This window comes from Ranitomeya imitator, chromosome 7 (assembly GCF_032444005.1).
Source record: "Ranitomeya imitator isolate aRanImi1 chromosome 7, aRanImi1.pri, whole genome shotgun sequence".
NCBI lineage: Eukaryota > Metazoa > Chordata > Amphibia > Anura > Dendrobatidae > Ranitomeya > Ranitomeya imitator.
The window spans coordinates 13,808,950-13,835,951 of record NC_091288.1 but is presented as its reverse complement, the minus strand read 5'-3'; the positions used below and the strand labels follow the sequence as shown (position 1 = coordinate 13,835,951).

General features: G+C 44.3%; 1 protein-coding gene across 1 annotated transcript in view; it reads right to left on the bottom strand.

The window, feature by feature from the left end:
- Positions 1–1,612: 1,612 nt before the first annotated feature.
- Positions 1,613–27,002, bottom strand: part of WNT10A (Wnt family member 10A) — a 40,811-nt gene continuing 15,421 nt past the window's right edge. Inside the window, exons 2-4 of the mRNA XM_069732744.1 lie at positions 22,554–22,816; positions 11,647–12,020; positions 1,613–4,285 (exon numbers count right to left, since the gene is read on the bottom strand). Of these exons, the coding sequence (XP_069588845.1) occupies positions 3,809–4,285; positions 11,647–12,020; positions 22,554–22,816 (1,114 nt within the window). The 3' untranslated portion in view covers positions 1,613–3,808. The remainder of the gene's footprint in view (positions 4,286–11,646; positions 12,021–22,553; positions 22,817–27,002) is intronic.

Below are 27,002 nucleotides of genomic sequence, written 5' to 3'. Positions count from 1 at the left end.
ACCTGCCTGACATGTCTGCCATGTAAACTTACCTGGACACTTCTCATAGCCAGGGCTTTCCTAGAATTGTTTCCAATCTGAACAATCCCCTGTGAGCTTTGCCCTTCACTGATACATTGTAGCAAACTATCAGAATGGTTGGAAAATGTGTGTTGTGGCTCATAATAAATTGTCTAGAATCCCAACATTTGTAGCAAACAAGTATTAGATCTGTATTCAGCCTCTGACTGTAAACAGCAATGTTCGCTTTCAGTGACAGCAAGCAGAGGGCTTGAACATGGCGAGGAATTAAACAAAAAAGTGAAATCGAATTTTGTAGAAATTTTCAATCTCTATTTGTACAAACCTGAAGGTGGGTGTTCGTGTGTCAATCAATTTTTTTGTGTACAATTTTAACAAAAAATTGCACCACAAAATTCTTCAAAAATGACGGGGTGAATCTAAGAAAGTAATATTGACTCCACGTCAGACAGTTGTCTGCACTGCCATAAGCCTGAGATGATAACGCAGAGACCACCGCCGGAGGCTAGGCAAGTCGTGACTTTCCAATTCGGACTACAAGTCTCAGCACGCCCCTCGCCGAACAACAGCTGGGAAGTCACATGCTATCCGGTAGAATAAATAAAACCGTCACCTATAGACAAACATTATTCTGCGGAAGTATTCGTGGTATGTGGCTCAGACGATGTGTCATCGCGGCCTTCAGGACGATGCTAGAATGTATCCAGGAGTCCGCGGGGGATTCTAGCAGGTGTGAAGGTTTTTATTTAATCTCAGGTTTACATGTAATGAGCTCGAAGTATCCGCAGAACGTTCTAGCTGTCAGCCGGAATAATTGTATATTAGAGCGTATGCGCCAGGTGATGGCTGCCGCTGTTAACCCTTTCTTGCGCTCTGCTAATGTACCCATCACTTTGGGTCCCTAGTAATGGGGGTCCGGGTGTCAAAACCACAATGCAGAACCTATGCGATGCTGGATTTGTATGAAACTAGTAAAACACGGCTGCTTTCCTACAGAAACAGCGCCACTCTTGTCCATAGGTTGTTTTTGGTATTGCAGCTTTAGTAAATAAGGATGAACTGCAATAGCAGATTCTTCATTGTGTTTCGAAAAGAAAGCCGCCATATTTTTCAAATCTTACGAAATCCCTTTAAGATAAATCCTTAAAGGGGGTTTCTACTTCAATTTTTTTTTAAATTACCATAGAGTAAGGATGTATATAAAAGAAACAAGCCAAGCTTAACACCAAAACCCCAGAATCTGACCCCCACAACCACCGGTGACCTGACTTCTGAGTGCACTGTGTGGTCCGGTGGCTGTGGATCTGGATGTCATCACTTCTGGTGGAGACGGGCTGACCAGCAGTGCTGGAGCGGGGCCTCATTCCTGCAGAAAGGCTTGCTTCTTAATTCCTGCAGAAAGGCTTGTTTCTTAATTCCTGCAGAAAGGCTTGTTCCTTAATTCCTGCAGAAAGGCTTGTTCCTTAATTCCTGCAGAAAGGCTTGTTTCTTAATTCCTGCAGAAAGGCTTGTTTCTTAATTCCTGCAGAAAGTCTTGTTTCTTAATTCCTGCAGAAAGGCTTGTTTCTTAATTCTTGCAGAAAGGCTTGTTTCTTTCTTTTATCCCTGCACTACGGTGACTTAAAAAACATTTTGTTTTCACACTTCAGACATTCACGCTCCAAGAACAGACCGTGAGCCTCCTGGCGTGAACTCGACAGCCTCATATATGTCTGTAAAGTGGTTAAATTCCGCAGCAAACCTGCACCTTTCCCACAATAAGTCTGTGGTGGCATTTACAGAAATGCTTGTGGAGTTTTCTCTTTGGAAATTCAAAGCTCTCGTAGAAACGTTCATGCGTGCAAATTTTCTGCTGCAGATCTGATGCGAATCAGCATCTGTCACAGCTCCCAGGTATTAATCCTGCGGGGAGAGCTGCACACAGCAGCAAAGAAGCTGAGCTAAACGCCGGGTACTAAACTGGTAACCAACAGGACCTTAGACATGTGACAAAGTGGGAGGAGGTCAGGGGGCAGAGCCAGCGCAGGGGATAAACACTGGAGAATTACCAAACAAGCAAAGATCAGAACCAGGAGATCACAAGGTACCAAAAGGGAGAGACGGGATTGTCCGAAGCAAAGCCGGAGGTCAGAAATCCAGAATAGCAAACAGTAACGCACGGAGAGCAAGATAAAAAACACAATGCAAACCGAGCACACACTCCAGGGGTCAAGCACACAGGCTAAGGCTATGTGCACACGCTGCGGATTGTGCTGCGGGTCTGCAGCGGTTTCTCATGCCTTTACAGTACAATGTAAACCTATGAGAAATGCAATCCGCAGTGCACATGCTGCGGAAAGGCAGCGGTTTACATTCCACAGCATGACAATTCTTTGTGTGGAATCCGCAGCGGTTTTACACCTGCTCCATAATAGAAAACCGCAGGTGTAAAACCGCAGTGGAATCCGCACAAAAACCACGATAAACCCGCAGGAAAACCGCAGTGTTTTTGGCCTGTGGATTTATGAAATCCACTGCGGAAAAACCTGCAGTGGACCATTTCTATGTGTGCACATAGCCTAAAGAAGAATGTATAGCTGACAGAGAAACCCAGCTAGGAGTGAGTACAAATACCCCTCCCATCTTGAAAGAGAGGCCAACAACATTAACCCTGAGAGAACAGGACATTAACCATGTCCTAACCATGACACATCTAAATCTCTGACATACTCCACATGTTACATGTAGATTTGTCTCTGACTTTGATGGTGATTTGCTGTGGATTTCGTTTTTTGTGCTTTAAAAATCTGTAGAATAAATTGTATTTTCAAATTGTGGTAAAATCTCAAGCAATTTGCTGGTACTGTGAAATACTGCAGATTTATCTAAACAAGGCCAGAGAGGAAATCAGCATTGTATCTGCCCAGGAGCATGTCTTCCCCCAGCTTTCCCAGGATCGTGCATGATCAATCCCCCCCAGTTTTACAATGACATATTTATACCTCAAATTTCACATTATTGGTGATCAGCTGCCTGGATTCCCAGGAATAGACATAACTTAACACAGCTGAAAGCTACTGTCTCCCTCAGTAACGGATTACTAATTAAAAAGAAGAAAAAACCCTATTTGAAATCATCTTTTCGAGGTATGTACATTGTGTAATTTCCTTGTTATTCCTCCTGGAAATGCAGGAATAAATTGCCCATTGGACAATTCCATAAATCTCGTCTATATAGTCTGACACTTATCGATGATTGGACCGTATCAGAATCTGCGGGGAGTCGTCCTACTAATTACCAAATAGCCATTTATTTAATTATTTCCAGGAGGGATAACACAGGAACAGCACAATGCAGAATTTTAAGAAAAGATGCTCCAGTGTTGTCATTCATGGAGAATGCAGGCATTGTCTAAAACAGGGGAAGGGATTGGTTCCATTTAAGTCTTTGGTCAGATTAAGGGTTCGTGCCCATTATACCAGTTGTATCGATCCATAATACGGCGTCCATGAAGTGTTTTGGGTCCCACTTTACCTCTGTTATCCATATGTATCCAGCAGAAAAACTGCTGTTGTATGGAAGTATAGTGTGCCTTGTGACATGTGGAGCCACCATATGGCGTTGCATATTACGGATCTGTGCAGCCATACAGTATCGTTGCACACGGCTCTGCCATGAGACCTCAAGCAATGATGGATCCATTCACAAACATTGACGATCTAGGCAGTAATCCCGTCATGGTGGAGTATGGCCTGTCCGTCCTATTCGGGTGGTTTTCGGCACACAGTGGCGGTGTGATATTTCGTCTCTACTTGCATACGCTCACCCACTCCGTGATCTGACACTCCTCGCACACCACATAACAGCACCAGTGGAATTTGCAGTTACACCTCTCACTGCGCGTTTGCCGCAGGATGTTGTGGCCGCGGCCGCAGCACAGGCTCTCGCAGTTGTCCATTCCCGGGCTGGTTTTGTTGCATATCCGCCCCTGCGTCCCCGCTGAGTCCAAATGGAGTTCCTGCTCGCAAAAATCCGGGGACTTCTCAAAATAGACCAAGTCTGTGATCCCGGCCCGTCTCCTGTATGGAGCGTGAGTCTGGTCCAGCTGACCCAGCTGTCCGTTATTCCGGTTGTGAGGCCGGATCAGGGTGGCTAATGCAAACCTCTCCTTCAAGAGAGAGCCAATCATCCGAAATTCAGGGGTCACCTGCCAGCAGGTCTTCAGCTGGCAGCTGCCGGAGGTGCCGTGACACTTACACTTCCTCTTCATGTTCTCCATCACCACCTGGGAAATGAGCACAAGAAATCAGTTACACGAAATCCTAGAATTCTGCACTGTCCACGCCGGGTACCACGAGGATAAGACCCCACAAACACCTTCTACTTCTCACAGCTGGGGGCTTGTTACAATTGTATCCAGTCTAGAAAATGGTCTGTGAGCCAAACTCATCAAAGCGCAAACCTCCCTCCTGCCCTGATAGATACAATGTATCAGTCTATTGTTCAGACTTCTGCTGAAAGAGATGTTCTATGCCGGATACAATTGTAGCAAACGCTCAGCTGTGAACAATGAACGTTCTATGATGATCAGAATGTGTTTTAGGCCGGGGTCACACTGGCGTTTTGCATCCGATGCGAGAACATCGGATGCGATATGCTAATGACCCTCGGCTCCTGCTCGCAGTCATGCGTCTGTGCTCCGATTCTCTCGTACAGGGAGGATCGGAGCACAGCTGCGGAGGAGGCGGAGAAATTAATTTCTCCATCTCCTCCATTGCTGGGGTCCACTTATAACGCACATCACTCGGATGATATCCGAGTGGTGTGCGCTGTCTCACTCACACCCAAGAGTTTTCCTCGGTCCGAGACAATCGCAGCATGCTGTGATTGTCTCGGACCGAGGAAAACGGCCGACAAAAAGTCGACTGGTGGGAGCTGCCCCATATGGTAATATTGGTCCGAGTGCAATGCGTATTACGGTCTAGTGTGACCCCGGCCTTACACTGAGATTCTTTACGACTCTTTTGCTGTTTTCATCCGTTCAAGCCTCCGTTCCACTGCCTGCATTACTCTCTTGTTGCAGAGGCAAAACTAGAAGAGCGCACAGTTCAGACCAGTGGCGCCACTATGCCGAACTGTCAGTCTCCATAACTACACCGCCCCCAGCAAGCAGGAATCTGGGGCCTGGGATCAGTGTGCACCAAGACGTAGCTGGAGAAAGCCCCTTCAAGAGATATAGAAACCTTAAGGCTATGTGAACCTGAAGACCCACCTCTTCCGACAAGCCTACAACCTGCAGTAACCACCGATCGACCAAACCGCTGCATGACCAGCTCTACCCTCACCTACTGTATCCTCACCCATCCCTTGTAGATTGTGAGCCCTCGCGGGCAGGGTCCTCTCTCCTCCTGTACCAGTTATGACTTGTATTGTTTAAGATTATTGTACTTGTTTTTATTATATATACACCTCCTCACATGTAAAGCGCCATGGAATAAATGGCGCTATAACAATAAATGATAATAATATGTGCACACGTTGCGGATTAGCCTCAGGAATTTTTTGTGCGGATTCTGCATCTCTTGCCAGAAAACACAGGTGCGGATTTGTCGCGTTTTTTTGTGCGGATTTTGTGCGGATTTAGGGTATGTGCCCACGCTGCGGATTTTCCTGCGGATTTTTCCGCAGCGGATTTGGAAAATCTGCAGTGCAAAACCACTGCTGTTTTCACTGCGGATTTTCTTGCGGTTTCTTCTGCGGATTCTTCTGCGGGTTTTCACCCACACTTTCCTATTGGTGCTGGTTGAAACCCGCTGCGGAATCCGCACAAACAATTGACATGCTGCGGAAAATAATCCACAGCGTTTCCGCGCGTCTTTTTCCGCAGCATGTGCACAGCGTTTTTTTTTCCCATAGGTTTACATTGTACTGTAAACTTTGGGAAAACTGATGCGGATCCGCAGCGGCCAAATCCACTGCGTGTGCACACAGCCTTACTGCGTTTTTACCCCTGCGGTTTTCTATAATGGAATGGGTACAAAAACGCTGCAGGTCCGCAAAAAAGAAGTGACATGCTCCTTCTTTTAATCCACAGCATTTCCACATGGAATTTTCTGCACCATTAGCACAGCGGGTTTTTTTGCCATTGATTTACATTGTACTGTAAATCACTTGCGGATCTGCAGCGTTTCTGCACCGCAAAAAACGCTGCGGATCCGCAGGAAATCCGCAACGTGTGCACATAGCCTTGGGGCTATAGAAACCTTAAGAGACATTTTTTTTTTACTTAAATACATTTATTTTGGATTAACAATCATTTTTGCAATTCAAATGTTTGCACCTCTTGACTTTAACAAGCTCTTTGTTTCACTGTACATTGTTAACTGAGAATCTGTCCGAGAGCTTGTTCTGATAGGAGAGATTATAACTCAAAATTTAGAGCGAAAGTTGAGCTGAACTTTAATGTAGTCACAAATCATTGGAGACTGAGGTCAGAAAAAGAGTTGCAAGCGATAACCAGAATCAATGAATGCAGATTTTTATTGAAAATCAAGTTCAAAAGTTTGTTTTGGCCCAAAATTCATGCATTTAAAGGGAACCTGTCAAAGTCACTGCCCCGATGCAATGCTAGATAGGGCAGTGTAAAATACTATGGAAGACACCCATTCGCACCGACCACCGTGCCATTATTTGGGTTTTATTGAAGAGAGAATTAGGCTGGTCAGTGAAGTGCACCCATACGTCCACCCATGCACTTGAAGTTCGCGGCTCCTCCATGCTTCTCCCTGCAGCGCCTCTGTCTCTGCTGTCAATCAAGAAGTGGAGACGGCGCTGGCAGGAAGAGGCCGAGAGGAGCGGAGGACTGCAAGTGCACCCATACTCCCACCAGTACCAGCCTAATTTGCATATCATTAAAATATCAGCTAATTAGATGGTGCAGGAAAAGCAAGCGGAGATCTTGAAAGTGATGAGGAGTCAAAACAGATTTCAATAGAAAGTTGAGGAGCTTTATTACTCCATGACCAGGGGCTTCAGTCACTGTAAACTAGAAACCCCCTTGAAGCCGGATCCTGTTGCAGCTTTTCAGGGGTTAACAATATTTTTTTTTTTTTTTTTTGCTACGACTGTCAATATGAGACTTGGTGAATAAAAGGAAGGCTTAAAGATTTATGGAAACAAGCCTGGAGCAAATTGGTATGAAAGCTTAAAGCTCTCCTGACAAGTTGTTTTCTGAAAAGTGGTACTCGCCCCGCAGGTGACGGCGGGGGTCACAGGTAGGGCAGGCAGCCGAGGGGTTAAGGGTCAGACGGGAGTTATGCTGCGAGTCGCTTGCTCTGGGGCACGGCGAGCGTCTGGTGTCATGTACATGTAATATGACAATGGATGCACCGCCAGGAACCGTGTCCGCCATGTCGGTCCTATTCTTAAAGGGGAGATGCTGCCTACATCTTTATACTACAGTATTCTGAGACACTGTCATTTTCTAGTTGTAGACTTTCTAATCTATTTCCTGTACAATGACTGATAACACCTCTATATACAGTAGACAACACAGGATCCACCATTCACAATAGGTGATATCACAGCTCACCTCCTCCTCCTGTACAATGACTGATAACACCTCTATATACAGTAGATAACACAGGATCCACCATTCACAATAGGTGATATCACAGCTCACCTCCTCCTCCTGTACAATGACTGATAACACCTCCTATATACAGTAGATAACACAGGATCCACCATTCACAATAGGTGATATCACAGCTCACCTCCTCCTCCTGTACAATGACTGATAACACCTCTATATACAGTAGACAACACAGGATCCACCATACACAATAGGTGATATCACAGCTCACCTCCTCCTCCTGTACAATGACTGATAACACCTCTATATACAGTAGACAACACAGGATCCACCATACACAATAGGTGATGTCACAGCTACCCTCCTCCTCCTGTATAATGACTGATAACACCTCTATATACAGTAGATAACACAGGATTTACCATTCACTATAGGTGATGTCACAGCTCACCTCCTCCTCCTGTACAATGACTGATAACTCCTCTATACACAGTAGATAACACAGGATCCACCATTCACAATAGGTGATGTCACAGCTCACCTCCTCCTCCTGTACAATGACTGATAGCACCTCAATATACAGTAGATAACACAGGATCCACCATTCACAACAGGTGATGTCACAGCTCACCTCCTCCTCCTGTACAATGACTGATAACACCTCTATATACAGTAGATAACACAGGATCCACCATTCACAATAGGTGATGTCACAGCTCCCCTCCTCCTGTACAATGTCTGATAACATCTCTATATACAGTAGATATCACAGGATCCACCATTCACAATAGGTGATGTCACAGCTCACCTCCTCCTCCTGTACAATGACTGATAACACCTCTATATACAGTAAATAACACGGGATCCACCATTCACAATAGGTGATGTCACAGCTCACCTCCTCCTGTACAATGACTGATAACATCTCTATATACAGTAGATAACTCAGGATTCACCATTCACAATAGGTGATGTCACAGCTCACCTCCTCCTCCTGTGCAATGACTGATAACATCTCTATATACAGTATATACAGTTGTGCTCAAAAGTTTACATACCCCTGCAGAATTTTTGCTTTCTTGGCCTTTTTTTCAGAGAATATGAATGATAACACCAAAACTTTTTCTCCCCTCATGGTTAGTGGTTGGGTGAAGCCATTTATTGTTAAACTACTGTTTTCTCTTTTTAAATCATAATGACAACCCAAAACATTCAAGTGACCTTGATCAAAAGTTCACATACCCTCTATGAGATTTCTAAGAATTGCTACTTACAGGTGGTGTCCTGCTTAGTTGTCCATTCTTCCAGTGCATCTAAGATACAAAGGTGGCAAAAAGAGCAACTTCAGTTTATGACTGAAGTTCTGTGCAGACCAATGTGTCTCCATGGTGACAGACTACAGTGAACCCTGTGTAGTCGGACCCTACAGCCATGTTTTCTGTCCTCCTATCTATAAGGCCATGTTCACACACGGACCGCTGTTATTCCACTGGGCCGTTCACATGAGTGTTTTCCACACTATACCGTAGTCTCTTCCGACCAGATGAAATCCTGTTTGTTTTTTTGGATGGACCTCTGATTATTTTTTAGACGCTCGTGTGAACTTCGCCTAATACGGACAGAAATGCTGCGGATCCTGGAGAATCCTCTGTGGATCCCACTGAAAGTCGAGCTGTGAGTTTCCCTGCATGGATAATGGCATGTTGTGTGGATTTCAGGATCCACAGCAATTTCTGGTGAGGATTTTCTCTGCAACTTTCACCTCTTCCAATGTAGAAAGGTGAAATCCACCATGAATTCTGCTGCAAACACTGAAAATCCTCCGTGTACAGAGTTCACTCGGAATAAATGTATATAAAGGGTCAGACTATGCAGGGCGTTTTATCATCTGGAACCATCGATGCACATAGATCTGCATAGTTGCTATGTACACAAAACGGGACGACAATTTTAATCCTATTCTTTTTTTTTAAAGTTGTATACATTTTTTTTATTTTAGATGCTTTGGAACAATAAATATACTTTAGTTGTGAAAGTTGCATGTCCTGTATGAACCTGCCAGTGGATCCAGGTAAATCTGGGTGAAAAAGCCAATCTGGAACTGGCAGATAAGTTTCGCCATAGGGGTCTTGGCCGCCATGTGGACACTGCTGCCCTGCTACTGCCATGCGGACCCCCGGCCTACAGCTCCCGGCCCTCATTGTATGAATGGAGCAGTCTCCGCTATGGTCCGCGAGCTCGGTGACACGTGATGACATCATTACACTGACAGCATGATGTCATCCCTCACTGGCACCGGGCCTCCATACTGGGGGGCTTTGTACTGACTGTGGCCCCTATAACTTTGCTGCTGGTCGCACCACTATGCACCTGTGTGAGAACATTTGGGATGCTTTTATGTTCCCTCCGGCCTCTCGGCATGGCCCCATTGTGCGGCGGTAATGCTGGGTCGATCACAGCTGAGATTTTTTACCAGGAACTTGTACAGGTGATTTGTGTCATTATAGAAGATGATCATTAACATCAAACACAGCGAAGAGAACAAGAGAGGAGCCAAGATCAGAGGCGAATACTCCCCACCCAATGCCGGGGCCCAGGACCGCTACCAAGATGACAGGAGGGGATAATCTGCAGAGCAGCTCGGCCTCAGAAGGGCCTGGATCTGAGAGATGCCGCATCCACAGACACAACAGACTGCAGCTCCAGGGACAAGCAGCACCGTCTGCTCCGAGGCTGGGGAGCGGGTCCCAGAACACTACGGCTATGTGCACACGTTCAGGAAATCCGCATGCGTTTTTTTGCGAGTTTTTTTCCGGACATTTCCCAATGCATTAGACAGTGGGAAATCCGCAAAAAAACACGCAAAATTAATGAACATGTTCATTATTTTTCTGCAATGCGTTTTTAGTGCGGAAAAACGCACATCATGTGCACAAAAATTGCGGATTCCATTATAAATGATGGGTTGCTTAATGTATGCAGATTATTTGCGGTTTTATAGCGTTTTTATAGCGCAAAAACGCAAAAAAAAAACGCAAATAATCTGCAACGTGTGCACATAGCCTACAACTTCCAGCATCACCAAATATGATTGCAATACTAATCTAGTGTACTCTATACATGGAGCACTACAACTCCCAGCATAACCAAATATGATCACAATACAAATCTAGTATACTCTATACATGGAGCACAACAACTCCCAGCATCACTGACTGCTGAACACAAACACAATACAATTCTATTATACTGTAAACACACTGCACTACAACTCCCAGCATCACCAATTATGATTACAATACAAATCTAGTATACTCTATACATGGAGCACAACAACTCCCAGCATCACAATACAATTCTATTATACGCTAAACATATTGCACTATAAATCCCAGCATCACCAAATATGCTTACAATACAATTCTAGTATACTGTTATACTACATACATAGAGTACTACAACTCCCAGCATCTCTTAACTTCTGCACATGATCATAATACAATTCCATCATACGCTATACATATTGCACTACAACTCCCAGCATCACCAAATATGATTACAATACAATTCTAGTATACTCTATTCATGGAGCACTACAACTCCCAGTATCACTGACCGCTGAACATGTTCACAATACAATTCTATTTACACTATCCATAGAATACTACAACTGCTAACATGATCCGACCACAGGACACGATAGTAATACAATTGTGTGACTCTCTATACAGTAATTCCATAGCATTTATTTTCCAGGGATCAGAGTTCCTCTTCATATTGATGATTTTAGTTTTCTGCAGCCACCACTAGAGGGAGCTCACTGCATACTCCATAATAAACCTGTATGCAGTGAGCTCCCCCTAGTGGTGGCAGTAGGCAGTCACAATGTTAAAACTTCTCTAAACAGCAGCTCAGTTCTTGTTATATTATAAGAATAACTGCACAATCTAAAATGACCTGGATCTACGAGATTTACTTTAAGAATGTGATTAGATGTGTATGATCAAAGGAAGGTCTACCTCCCATCCCATCAGCAGGTACCTCAGGTAACTCACCTGCCGGCCCACCCTGTTGTTGTGCAGCCTCATCCGGGCATGAATGTCCCTGTACAACTCCCGAGAATCCAAGAACTCCCTGGAGAAGCGTTCTCCGTACTCCACATCCGGACTGCATCCTCCCCACTCCCAGGAGTCCTGGGGCCCGGGTGCCTCCGCCGGGATGTTCTCCATGACCCCATGTACCATGCCCTTCCCCCGGTTCATGGCTTCCATCTGAAGTCTGTGGAGTTTAGCTCTGAAGGCTTCCTCGTCTCCTCTCCTCTTCTCATCGCAGCCGCACGATTTCAGCTTACCCATGGAGCAAGCATTGGAGACGGCGTGCACCACTCCGGCGGCCGCAATGGCGTAAGCGTAGGCGCTTTCTCTGAAGCCTGGAGAAGAAAGAGGGACAAGTGTAAACTGGACGCAATATTAGCAGAGCGCTGCTGCATATCAAATCCGCACGGACGGGCTGCCGAAATACATAGGGATATTTCTATTCACTGGCAGCAAGCAGAGAAATTGAAAATGGCGAGGAATTGAAACAGCCACATCTAAGAGCTGCTATCAGAAGCCACATGTAATTAAAGGGCTAGTGCAGCGCCCCATGGTCTTGGTCATTGCAGTAATATCATTCTCCGAGTACCCCACTGCCCTACGGGGGCGATTCACTAGTCCCCCCTGCTACATTAAAGGCAACTCACTGTGTGCATGAGGTTTCGGCTACCAGCGTCTTAGATCCTCTGAGAATATAGGATTCAGAATACTGAAATTATACATGCCGATTCACTTTCACAACATTTCCTGAATGAATTTCGACCCTACAATATACATTTATCAGCCGTCCGGTCCTGCTGAAATTAGAGAGGTGTGAATGCACCCTTAAGGTTGCAAAACTCTGTCCCTTTTTTGTTTTAAATAAAACATTCTGATCTTTACTCGCCTTCCTCCAGCCCAATTCTAAGTCTCCACCACAGAGCTGACGTCCCATCCACAGGGCTGCACCTGATCACTAAGCTCAGCGATGGACCCGGGGAGGGTGAAAAAAGTAAAAAAAATTTTTTTTTTTTACAGAAGACTCCTTTAACTGCTGCTTTCACACATTAGTGCTCAGTCCACAATACCCAACCCAGCCACAGAATATATCACAGTCTGAGAACGGACTGCATACTATGAATGCACCCTTTGGTGATATTTTCTTATTTAAAGGATTATTCTCAACATCTAAAGGGGTTATCTAGAGATGCTCACTTCCACGTCAGAAGCGAGTGATGCCGATGATGTTATGATGTCGCACACTAGCCAAAACACAAGCATGAAACCTACTAGTCACGTACAGTCAGAGTCGCAACTTCCACGGTCGCAGGGGTCGCAGCTGCGATGGGGCTGGAGGGCTTAGGGGCCCGCTGTGGCAGGCACTGCCAGGATGTGTGACCAGCAGTAGCGAGCAGGTGAGGGGGGGGGCCCAGAGGAGCATGGTGGCAGGCAGTGCCAGGACGTGTGACCAGCAGTAGCCAGCAAGTGATGGGGGGCCTGAAGCAGCATGGTGGCAGGCAGTGCCACTGTATGTGACCAGCAGTAGCCAGCAGGTGAGGGGGGAAGGAGCAGCATGGTGGCAGGCAGTGCCAGGATGTGTGACCAGCAGTAGCCAGCAGGTGAAGGGGGGCCCGGAGGAGCAGGGTGGAAGGCAGTGCCACTGAATGTGACCAGCAGGTGAGGGGGGGGGGGTGTCCGGAGCAGCATGGTGGCAGGCAGTGCCACTGTATGTGACCAGCAGTAGCCAGCAGGTGAGGGGGGCCCAGAGCAGCATGGTGGCAGGCAGTGCCATTGCATGTGACTAGCAGTAGCCAGCAGGTGGGGGGGCCTGGAGCAGCATGGTGGCAGGCAGTGCCACTGTATGTGACCAGCAGTAGCCAGCAGGTGAGGGGGGCCCAGAGCAGCATGGTGGCAGGCAGTGCCATTGCATGTGGCTAGCAGTAGCCAGCAGGTGGGGGGGCCTGGAGCAGCATGGTGGCAGGCAGTGCCACTGTATGTGGCCAGCAGTAACCAGCAGGTGAGGGGGGCCTGAAGCATCATGGTGGCAGGCAGTGCCAGGTGTGTGACCTTTGTTTCTGTATAATTTGAATATTTTTTGCTTTAAATACTGTATTTGTTAACTATGCCTATATTTATTAAATATTGCACTATAAAACATTGCAACAAAACGATAGTGTGCGAAATGAATAGGGAAACAGTGAATTTAGGTGGAAAGTATTTTGGCATGGGGGGGCCCCATTTGAAAGTTCGCATCTGGGCCCATAACTTTGTAGTTTCGCCGCTGCGTACAGGCTATCATTAGCGCTCAATTCTGTTGTGGCAGTGTGCAGAACTGGGCAGCACTGGATAGCCTCCAAAGGGGCCTACTGGGATCCCCACAAATCCTGAAAATGGGGCTGTGAAATGCCCCATCAGAATGTAGCGGTGCCCACCCCATGGTCAGGGAGTAGACAGCACGCCCACCGCTCTACATCCAATGCCCTTAGCCGCCTGCACCATTCTCACTCTCTTTGCACAAGTTGCGCCATTTCCACTCACTCCAGCTAATCTGCGTCGTTCTTTCCTCCATCTTCCCGATTTCAGCAGCACTGAGATGATGGTTATTACAGGCCGGGTGCTAATAACGGGGCCAGATCTCCGTAAACGGTTTAATTAGTGAATGAGCCCGGGGTGTTAATAAGTTTACATGTGAATTCCTTCCCGTGACGTTATATTAACAGCTGTCAGTGGTCCTCAGATCTGCAGCTGCAGGCCGGGTCTGAGATGTTATCAGGAGGCGTTCGTGTTGGAGCAGATCGTCACCAGCGCGCCTCCATGTTGTATGTCCACGTTTCTGCTCCTATAATATAGTCTCTGGTGCTCAGAACGTGTGTTTTTTCTCCTCGGGTTTGGCGGCTCCTTATAAGACATTCTTTACATTAATCCTCTTTATCGACTCTTCTGTTTACCAACGTTCCTGCGAAAAGTGATTGGAGCGAGAGCCAAGACCGTCCTTCCTCGTGCTCCTCCACAGAACCGGCCCGGACATGTCTCCCCTATGCAACCAACACATAACCCCCCACCTCCGGCTCCGCCATCCAAACTCCACCTAAACTGAGGGTGAACCTGCCTCGGCTCAAAACCAACCACATATCCCAACTTGTCGCAATTCATCCAAACACCTTCTGTCTCCTGCAAAGAAAAAAGAATCCCGGCGTGTAAAGAAAATAAGGAGATTGTGGAATTTCTGCACATTCGTGTCTGACGGCAGGTCACGTCCGGGGGTAGCATCCCATATTACATGGGGGCACCTTTATCGGAAGGGTCTTTACTTCCCAGAGTGAGAAATACCAGCTCAGCGGATGAAGAAAGCTGCACTGTGATGGTGGCTCATAGCAAGCAAAGAGTTAACGTAAATCTGCCCCTATGTTGTAGTATATACAGTGGGGCAAAAAAGTATTTAGTCAGTCAGCAATAGTGCAAGTTCCACCACTTAAAAAGATGAGAGGCGTCTGTAATTTACATCATAGGTAGACCTCAACTATGGGAGACAAACTGAGAAAAAAAAATCCAGAAAATCACATTGTCTGTTTTTTTAACATTTTATTTGCATATTATGGTGGAAAATAAGTATTTGGTCAGAAACAAAATTTCATCTCAATACTTTGTAATATATCCTTTGTTGGCAATGACAGAGGTCAAACGTTTTCTGTAAGTCTTCACAAGGTTGCCACACACTGTTGTTGGTATGTTGGCCCATTCCTCTAGAGCAGTGATGTTTTTGGCTTTTCGCTTGGCAACACGGACTTTCAACTCCCTCCAAAGGTTTTCTATAGGGTTGAGATCTGGAGACTGGCTAGGCCACTCCAGGACCTTGAAATGCTTCTTACGAAGCCACTCCTTCTTTGCCCTGGCGGTGTGCTTTGGATCATTGTCATGTTGAAAGACCCAGCCACGTTTCATCTTCAATGCCCTTGCTGATGGAAGGAGGTTTGCACTCAAAATCTCACGATACATGGCTCCATTCATTCTTTCATGTACCCGGATCAGTCGTCCTGGCCCCTTTGCAGAGAAACAGCCCCAAAGCATGATGTTTCCACCACCATGCTTTACAGTAGGTATGGTGTTTGATGGATGCAACTCAGTATTCTTTTTCCTCCAAACACCACAAGTTGTGTTTCTACCAAACAGTTCCAGTTTGGTTTCATCAGACCATAGGACATAGGACCAAAACTCCTCTGGATCATCCAAATGCTCTCTAGCAAACTTCAGACGGGCCCGGACATGTACTGGATTAAGGAGTGGGACACGTCTGGCACTGCAGGATCTGAGTCCATGGTGGCGTAGTGTGTTACTTATGGTAGGCCTTGTTACATTGGTCCCAGCTCTCTGCAGTTCATTCACTAGGTCCCCCCGCGTGGTTCTGGGATTTTTGCTCACCGTTCTTGTGATCATTCTGACCCCACGGGGTGGGATTTTGCGTGGAGCCCAGATCGAGGGAGATTATCAGTGGTCTTGTATGTCTTCCATTTTCTAATTATTGCTCCCACTGTTGATTTCTTCACTCCAAGCTGGTTGGCTATTGCAGATTCAGTCTTCCCAGCCTGGTGCAGGGCTACAATTTTGTTTCTGGTGTCCTTTGACAGCTCTTTGGTCTTCACCACAGTGGAGTTTGGAGTCAGACTGTTTGAGGGTGTGCACAGGTGTCTTTTTATACTGATAACAAGTTTAAACAGGTGCCATTACTACAGGTAATGAGTGGAGGAAAGAGGAGACTCTTAAAGAAGAAGTTACAGGTCTGTGAGAGCCAGAAATCTTGATTGTTTGTTTCTGACCAAATACTTATTTTCCACCATAATATGCAAAAAAAATGATAAAAAAAACAGACAATGTGATTTTCTGGATTTTTTTTTTCTCAGTTTGTCTCCCATAGTTGAGGTCTACCTATGATGTAAATTACAGACGCCTCTCATCTTTTTAAGTGGTGGAACTTGCACTATTGCTGACTGACTAAATACTTTTTTGCCCCACTGTAAATAGACTGATATAAAAGGGTTATCTCCAAAGAACGGGGGTTCACTGGGGGGCCGACCACTGGGAACTTCCCGTCTGATTGGAGTGGAGGATGAGCACTGCACCATTGCTCCATTCATTGTCTATGGGACTTCTGCAGGTTGCCCCACACGACCCTCCACTATTTTCGACAGTCCCATAAACAATGAATGGGGCAGAGTTGCATGTAATTGACCTCCGCTCCTTTCAGAAGGGCCCTGTCTTTCATTCTCAGGATCATTGGGGGTCCCAGAGGATGGACCCCAACCGGTCAAGTCAATATGGCATCACGATATACAAGGGAAATCAGTGCGGGAGGGAAGCGAGGAGGAGGAGGGTGTGCGGGAGTGATCGACTGGGTGCAAAAGTCTTACATGTCCTCAAATTCTTACTCGATGCCCCTGATCTCCAGGTGAGCGCCAACATGACACTGATAGCGCTGCATCCTATGGTAGAGCAGGAAGCCATAAGACTCCATCCCTTACGCTGCAGCCCATGTGCGCCATAGAGCAATGATGTCGCCTGTGCCGTCCAGCTCTATGTGCAGTGCGGGGCCAATAGGAATTGGACTGACTGAGTATAAAATGTATTTATTTTTTCCATGGGGGATGGCATACAGGTGCCATCATTCCTTCTGTGCCAGTCGTGACTTGTATTGTTCAAGATCACTGTACTTCTTTTTTATTATACAACCTAAGAGGTGGATACAAGGTATCCACACACACACCACTAAAGAGAGAGGTATACTGAAAATATTGTACTGAAAATGTTAAACTTTATTCAAAAGATTACAATACAAACTATAAAATATCATGAATCACAGGTATTATGAAACATGCACTAGAGATACAAAAGAGGAAAAGTTACTAAAGTAAGAAACGAGTGGCAAAGTGGAGTAGTAACAGGCTATAAGTAAGTATGTCACAGATCTACCATGAGGAAGTGTCCTGACCCTTAAAATGCAAACCAGGGTAATAAGGTGCATACAGTGCAAGAATATTAGTATCCAACAAGACTTCCGTATAATAAAGAGATTCCAAACCTACTCATTGTAGTATAACGCTCATCCACGATGCCACAAACGCCCCGACGCGCGTTTAGCGAATGTGCTTTCTCAAGGGGAGGGGGCATGTTTCATAATACCTGTGATTCATGATATTTTATATTTTGTATCATATTTATTTGAATATAATTTAATATTTTCAGTACAATATTTTCAGTATACCTCTCTCTTTAGTGGTGTGTGTGGATATCTTGTATCCACCTCTTAGGTTGTATGTAATTTTTACACACCCCATTTCTTGATTACAATGGGATCAAATGTTATTTTGACTTGAGGGTCCCTGTTTAAACTTTGATATGTTTTTGAATGTTTCTGTAGTTCTTTTTTTTATTATGTATAACCCTCCTCACATGTAAAGCACCATGAAATAAATGGTGCTATAATAATAAATAATAATAATTACTTTTAAATTGGGCACCAAGAAGTTACTTATACCTTCTTCAGGGGGCACTCATGGGGGCATTATTTGTTTTACTGTGACAATCATGGGTTATTATTTTTGTTTCCGGGGCCAGCAGTACTTACTTTGTCTCCGCTCTACTGATGGAAGTATCCCTTCTAGGGGTATAAGAAAAAAAGGGGTTTGGTATGGTGCTAGCCAGTGGAAAAAATAATGCTCTCAGTGTGAAAAACAAGATAATCTCGTAGTTATGAGACCTTTCCATGGCTAACAGAAATAAAATACATGAAGTTACCGCGCAGCTTTCGGGACTTCTTAGGTCCCTTCTTCAGGCACGGTGTAATAATGTTGATGAAGAAACAGCTTGAGTGGTCTGTAACGACCAGGCGACCATTGCGAGGGGCCGGAGAGCTGATCTCCTACACGGAGCGTGGAGGATTGACTTTCTTCTGTGTGTATAAATATCTGAGCCACAAATTATTCAGCAGTGGCCACACGCACCGCTGGGCTGATGGTGAGAAGTGGGAAAACGGGATTAAATATTGACGAGACCTTGTCACTTCTGATTTGGGCTGATGACCTCCCCGGCACATTCTGTACAGAACCCGTCGTCCCCAGAGGGGCAGAGAGCCATTACCGAGGACTCCCGGCATCTATCTGCCGCTAAGTGTGAGCACGCGGATAAAGCCGAACGGTGTCTGTGTTCACACCTCTCTGCCTCTCCTCCGCTGACCCCCTCAGATATCTGCACTCCATCTCCAGTAATCCCATGTTAGGCGAATGACGGATGTCATTTTTAAAGGCAAATACTGCCTAATGTCAGAAGAGACATTTAAAAGGATATTTCCATCTCCTGAAGTAGTGACGCACTTGTCAACCGCTCCTTAGAGGGGCATTCTCCTGGGCCAGAAGTGGACAAGCAGTGGTGTAACTTGAAGCTCAGGGGCTGCAATACAAAAGCTCCAATGGGTCCCCAATTAGGGCAAGTCTTTAATATTATTGGTCTTTTCATATAGGCCAAAGATACTTTTTGGGCCCCTTAGGCTCCAGAGCCCGGGTGCAACTGTAACCCCTGCACCTATTGTAGTTACGCCACGGTGGGTGAGACTTAGAGATCCCTTTCCCTCCCCAACACTAATACTGTTGGTTCATATTTCGGTGATGTAACTGTAATAAGCGCAAAAGACCCTTGATCGTGCAGGTCAGACCCCCACTGATCTCACCTTGATGGCCGATCCTAGCATAAGAGTCATCCCTTTCACATTGTGCATAAGTCACTATGTTTGGGTGATAGTTGAGCCGTGATCAGTGACTCTAGTCTGATTCCATTGTCTATTGGAGTCTATGGTAACCTGTGCGTCAGGTCCAATGCTTTACACTGCAGCTCTGCTTGTTATAATTGGTTACATGGAAGTCAGTGTATTATAAACTGCATGAAACAAAACCATCAGATAGTAATGTGGGAGGTTGGGGCTAGCCTCGATACGTGGGGGAAGCTGATTTACTCCGTGCAGGCAATTGGCTCTCAGAAGTCAGGGAGGTGCGTGCTGCTGAGTTAGAAGAAGCAGAAAAAAGTATTTCAGGAAGGGAGGGAGCTGATCGTCTGGGGTTGGCTAGTAAATGATGTGGGAGTTCAGGGTCTTGGGGGGCTTCTGTTCATTTCAGATGTTTTCACTAGAATGTAGCAATCTGAAGTCATTGCATCCGCGGGTTTATATCACAAGTCGCCGTCTTCCCGTGAACCAGGCGCTAAATTATATTTGTAAAACAACTTTTATGGAGTTGGCAAAAGAGTAAAACTTTCCATGTTGGAGCTTCACTGTAAGCGGGAAAGAAGGGGCCTGATTTACAGAAGCTGCAAAAAAGATTTGTATGAAAAGCAACAATTTGTCCGAAAGTCGAGATGACAAAAACTAACATCCAAAGAAAGCGCTGAAAAGATCCTACACCCAGAGTTCTCATCCTACAGCAGAGTTCTAATTATATATATATATATATATATATATATATATATATATATATATATATACAGTACAGACCAAAAGTTTGGACACACCTCATTTAAAGATTTTTCTGTACTTTCATGACTATGAAAATTGTACATTCCCGGTTCCCGGTGACTACCTCTTGAAGCTCATCAAGAGAATGCCAAGAGTGTGCAAAGCAGTCATCAAAGCAAAAGGTGGCTACTTTGAAGAACCTAGAATATAAAACATAATTTCAGTTGTTTCACACTTTTTTGTTAAGTATATAATTCCACATGTGTTAATTCATAGTTTTGATGCCCTCAGTGTGAATGTACAACTTTCATAGTCCTGAAAATACAGAAAAATCTTTAAATGAGAAGGTGTGTCCAAACTTTTGGTCTGTACTATATATATATATATATATATATATATATATATATATATATATATATATATATATATATACATATCCAAAAGTTTTGGCAGCCTTGAAATTGTTCCAGAAAATTTAAGTATTTCTCCCAGAAAATGATTGCAATTACACATATTTTCTTATACATGTTTGATCCCTATAACCATCCACAAGCTTGCACCTCTCAGCTGGAATTTTGGAATCTTCTTTCGCTGATTGCTCCAGGTCTTTCATATGTGAAGGCGACTTCTCCCAACAGCAATAGATCTCTCCACGGGTGATCATTGAGATTTAGATCCGGACTCATTGCTTCCACTTCAGACTCTCCAGTGCTTTGTTTCCATCCATTTCTGGTGGCTTCTTGGAAGTATGTTTGAGGCCATTGTTCTACTGAGTTACCCATGACCTAGGACATACATCCAGCTTTCTGACATTGGACACTACGTTGCCACCCAAACTCCTTTGGTAATCTTCAGATTTCATGATGCCTTACACACAGTCAATGCATAAAGTGCCAGGGGCAGCAAAACAACCCCAAAAGATCTTTGAGCCTCCATCATGTTTGACTGTAGGTACTGTGTTCTTTTCTTTATAGGCCTCATTACATTTTCGGTAAACAGGAGAATGATGTGCTTTAGCAAAAAGCTCTATATTGGTCTCATTTCTCCACAAGACACTTTCTCAGAAGGATTTTTGCTTAGTGACGTACATTTTGGCAAACTGCAGACTATCTTTTTAATGTCTCTGTGTCAGCAGTGGGCTCCTCCTGGGCCTCCTGATGTAGCATTTCATTTAATTCACATGTGGGCGGATAGTTTGCGCTGCCACTGATGCACCTGAGCCTGCAGGACAGCTTGAAATTCTTTGGAACTTGATTAGGGCTGCTTATCCTCCATCCGGACTATTCTGCATTGCAAGCTCTCATCAATTTTTATTGGCTGTCCACATCCAGGGAGATGAGCTACAGTGCCATGGGTTATAAACTTCTTCAAAATTTTGGTTCTCAATTCCTCAGACAGTTCTCTTCTCCTCTTTCTGTGTATATATATATATATATATACACACACACACACAGACACACACATGCACGCACATGTACACACACACACACACACCAGTCAAGTGAACCCAGAAATCACTGATCATTATGAGAGTAAGAACAACTAATAGACTGGATACAAAACCTGAGTCTCATTGACCAAGAATGGAGTGACAACTGGGGCATGGCGTAATGACATGTATTGTGTATGTGTATTAAACACTTTTGGCGCCTAGTTATCTATTTATCTATTTTTTTCAAAAAACAAAAGAAGTCTGAAAAATTATCAAAAAAACATGCAACTTGTCACAAATTGCGCAACATTTTAGATAAGTGCACCATGCACTATAAATAAATAATTATGCCCATTTCTGTGCCTTTTCCAATAAAGTGGCATGGCTTTGCAGAAAGGGGAGTGACTCAGCAGAAAGGCACTGTGTCTTAACATGTTACTTTGTGCTCCAAAAATGTGCCCAAATTTTGGCGCACATTGCTGGTACAGAATAAGGCTGTCATCATACTCATTAGATGGCTAGCGGACAAATGAAGTTTTAGCCAATCATCCGGCTGTCAGCCATCTCGGCCGTCTCTCCTACACACATGAGCTCTCATTCGTCTGAACATTCCTGTGTTCCCTATGAGAAAGTCGCCGGCTGACATTTCTGGGGGCAACTTATCTCCGTGAAAGCTATGCGATCAGCAGTCCGAAATTGGACATGTGCAGCTACCCTTTCTCCAATTGGCCAGACCCTTTGATTGGTCAAATGTGTATGGTCAAATAATAGGTGATGTATACAAAGACTAAGTGGTCAAAGATGCCCCCGATTTATCAAACTGCATGAGATACTGTGATAAACTTGACGCATTTTAAGCCTAGTCTAAGTTTCTGGCGGTCATATATGATACGTTCATTTATACATAATTCCCATAGGACGTGTAATTTGGCGCTATGCTGCAGCTGACCATGTGGTGCTCACCTCTGCTGAACACGGCGCTCTCATACGGGATCTTATTCTTGGTCTCCAGACTTGAGCAATTCCATCGGTTATCCCGAAACTGGTGCTGGCACTCGTGGATGGCGATCTGTATGCCTTGTATGGCTGACGCTGCCACATCCGGATGCCGCATGCAGACGTCCATCTGTCGACGCGTCAAGCCCGGTAACGTCAGGCACACCGTATTGGCGTTCAGCACCGGTTCTGGCGGTATCTTCAGGCCCAGAATTTCATTGGTCAATGATCTGAAAAGATAAAAAAAAAAATTGCAGGAGAAGCGGGCTAAGAATACAGCACTGCCACAATTATGAGTTTACATAGCTGCGCTGAGCGAGCGCTGTGATTGACAGGCCATGGCGGTAAGCACGCCCGTCTCACTTGACAGTATTAAACGCAAACACCTGGTGGTAAGAATCGAGCCATTGTGTACAAGTCACTATTGATGGCTGAACAAATGAGGAGCTACAGGGACCTGAATGAGGTCACATGAAACGCGTCGTGTCTTTATTTCACCGTCCGTGAGCTTAGCTCCTACTTACCTGGAATGTTTAGTCAATCTCCTATCAATCCTGCCGCTTTACCTGTCCCTGCCTGACATTGTGCAGACATCTCTGGCTTTTATCTGCACAAGCCCCAAGGTGTGTTCTTCTCAAGTGCTGCCTCTGCGCCATTAAAATAATTATGTCTCTTTCAGAGGGGATTCTCGGATTGACGGATGTTTGACACGTTATGGTGAAAAGATGCAGGTGCCGGTAGAAAAGACAGCAGAGATGTGCCTCCCGGAAAATCGCCAGGAATGATGCCATACTTCACATACTTTTCAGCTTCTCTGTGACTGATTGTGAAAAATCACACAAATGTTTCCCTAAAATAACACAGAATGGCAGCATCAGCGTTAATGAGCTCTGTCGCTGTGAACGTGCAACCTGCTTCCCTAACATTCCTCGTCCTCTTCTGTTAAAATGTAAAAAATTGTGTTCAGCCATTGGGTAGCGGGTGACAACTATTCTGGCTGCCCAAACAGCTCCATATAGGTTGTCACCCCGTATTCGTAGGCTCCTGAATAGCAAAGGATCATTGTATTACTGCGCCATTATATGCCATGTGTCCTGATTTATTTATTTTTTGGTCCCAGCAAATTTGTGGTGTCCCATTTGTACAAACCCTGTCTCCAAATGGGCATTTCCAACAGGATTGGGGCAGTCTCTGCTGGGAACATGGGCGAGACTAAAGTGGTTCTAAGTAGAGTTGAACAAATTTGTTTGGATTCGGTCGCCAAATCTGAATTTGCCATATTCGTGCCGAATGTATGTTTGATAATCGGTTCCGAACATATTTGGTAAGTTCTACTTCCATTGACACTAATGACGTTCGGCTGTGTTCAATGAATTTTGCAAAAACCATATTCGCTGCTAATCGTATTCGGACCCAAATCCGAACAAATTCGCTCAACTCTAGTTCTAAGCTGCCAACACCAATGTTAGTGGCTGTGCTAGGCAGATTGTCTACTGACCTAGTGTATCTAAGCCTTCCAGTGTGATGCTGGCTACTTATCCCTTGTATCTAAGCCTTCATGTATGATGCTGCCTACTGATGCAGTGTATCTAAGCCTTCATGTGTGATACTGTCTAATGATCCAGCCTATCGAAGCCTTTCAGGTGTGATACAGTAAAATGTATTTAACCCCTTAATGACCGCCAATACGTCTTTTAACTGACCTGAGATATAAGAGAATAGCCTCCCCATACAGGTGACAATCCAGTAGCTGATGGCTGTCCACTATAACTGACAACTTGCTGCATCAGCCACGATCAGTGTTTGCACACCGTCCACATCTGTTTAACCCCTTAGATGCTGCTGTCAATAGTGACTACATCATTATAAATGGTTAAGGAGTCTGGGGGCTTCCTCTTTATCCCAATTGGTGCCCTCAGATCATGATTGTGTGGTCCTGATGTTTGCGATGACCAAATAGAGGCCTTAGAGTCTGACGGCTGTTGTAACCTGTTCAGAAGTTACCGACATTTAGGTGGTAAAAATACACATTTTTCATTCCTGTCATGCCACTTTCCTTTAATTCCGGTAAAGCACCTGAAGGGTTAATAAACTACCTGACAGCAGTTTTTGATATGTCAGGGGGTGCTGTTTTTAAAATCGTATCACGTTTGAGGGTTTCCTAATATACGAGACCCCTAAAGTCACTTCAAACCTGGATAGGTCCCTAAAAAAATAAATGTTTTCAATTTCCTTGAAAAAATGAAAAATTGCTCCTACATTTTCAAACCTCCTAAAATGCTAACAAAATAAAATAACGTTTTACAAATGGTGCTGATGTAAAGCCGACAAGTGGGAAATGTTATTTATTAATGGTTTGCTGTAGTATGACTATCTGGATTAAAGGGATAATCATTCAAAGTTTGAAAATTGCTAATTTTTTAACATTTTTCTCAAATTTTTTATATTTTTTATAAATAAACACAAAATATATTGACCTAAATTTACCATTATCATAAAGTATAATGTGTCACGAAAAAACAGTCTCAAAATCACTGGGATTTGTTGAAGTATTGCAGAGTTATTATCACAGAAAGTGACACTGGTCAGATTTCAAAAATTTGGCTCCGTCACATGTTTGATACTTTCTGAACAGCAAATATATCTAAATGGATCATATCTAATGCTATGTAACCTTGTGAAATGATACTGAACAGATGTAGATATATGTCATAGTCTCGTCAGCTGAGTGTTACATATAAGTGTAACAAGCTTATGACTTATTTTAGAGTAACATGCGGTGACATGTAAAAGTTTGGACACCCCTGGTCAAAATTACTGTTCTGGTGAACAGTTAAGCAAGTTGAAGATGAAATGATCTCTAAAAGGACTAAAGTTAAAGATGACATTTCCTTTGTATTTTAGACAAAATATATATATTTCCATCTTTTACATTTGAAAAATTACAAAAATGAAAATGGGCCACCAATGCTAAAAGTTTTGGCACCCCTGGGGATTTGTGTGCACAGATAACTTAGACCAAGGTTTCAGCCATTAATTAGCCTGTTAGTGTTATGAATTGTTGACTATCATCGATAGGAAAGGCCAGATGATGCAAATTTCCCAGCTTTATAAAAACCCAGCCTCATCTAACCTTGTGCCAAAAACAGCAGCCATTGGTTGTTTTAAGCAGCTGCTGAGCACTCTGAAAATGAAAATGGTGGAGGCCACAAAGCAGGAGAAGGCTATAAGAAGATCACAAATTGTTTTCAAGTTGTCCTTTCCTCAGTTCAAAAAGTAATTAAGAAATGACAGTCACCAAAAACACTGGAGGTCAAGATAAGGTCTGGAAGACCAAGCAAAATGTAAGTGAGAGCTGCTCTTAGGATTGCTAGAGAGGAAAATTAGAAAGATTTAGCAGACTCTGGAGTTGGGGTACTTTGTTCTACTGCTCAGAGACACCTGCATAAAAATTGCCTTCATAGAAGAGTCATCAGCAGAAAACCTCTCCTGCATCCTCACCATAAAATTCAGTGCCAGAAGTATGCAAAACGGGCACAGAATTTCCGAAAAAGAACACCTCACCAACAATTAACCATGGGGGGATCAATCATGCTTTCGGGTAGTGTTGCAGCTAATGACACAGGGAACATTTCACAGGTAGATGGAAGAATGGATTCAATGACCTTTCAACAAATTCTTGATGCAAACATAACACCATTTGTAAAAAAAGCTGAAGTGAAAAGAGGAAGAAGATGGCTTCTACAGATGGAGGATCCTAAACACACGTCACAATCCACAATAGGTGACCTCAAAAGGTGCAAGATGAAGGTTTCACAATGGCCCTCACAGTTCCCTCATCTGAACATTATTGAAAATCTGTGGCGAGAGCTCAAAATAGCAGAGGAAGCACGACGCCCCAGGAATCTCACAGAACTAGAGGAATTCTCAAAGGAAGAATGGAGGAAAATCCCTCAAGAAATGAAAGTCTCTTGTCTGGATACAAAAAAAACATTTACAAGCTGTGATACTTGCAAAAGGGGGTGATACTAGGTACAACCATGCAGGGTTTTGCATCTGTCCAGTTTCCTTTATGTAATTTTTTAAAAATGACAATTTTCAATTTTCAGTTTGCCTAAAATACAAAGGAAATGTGTCATCTTTAACGTTAACCCTTTTAGGATTTACATTTCTCTTTTGTTATTTCACTTTCTACCGGTATCTGGTGTGACCGCCCATCGCCTCCAAAACAGCAGCAAAACATCAATTCTTCTTTACACAGTTGCACAAAGTCATGGATATTGTGCGATTACAGTCAGTGAGAAGAGTAACCAATTATAAGAAACAGGTGACAGTGATCATCATTTTCTTATAGGCTGAAACACAGTCATTAACTAAAACAGATACAGTTGAGTAGGAGGCTTAGAACTGGTGAGG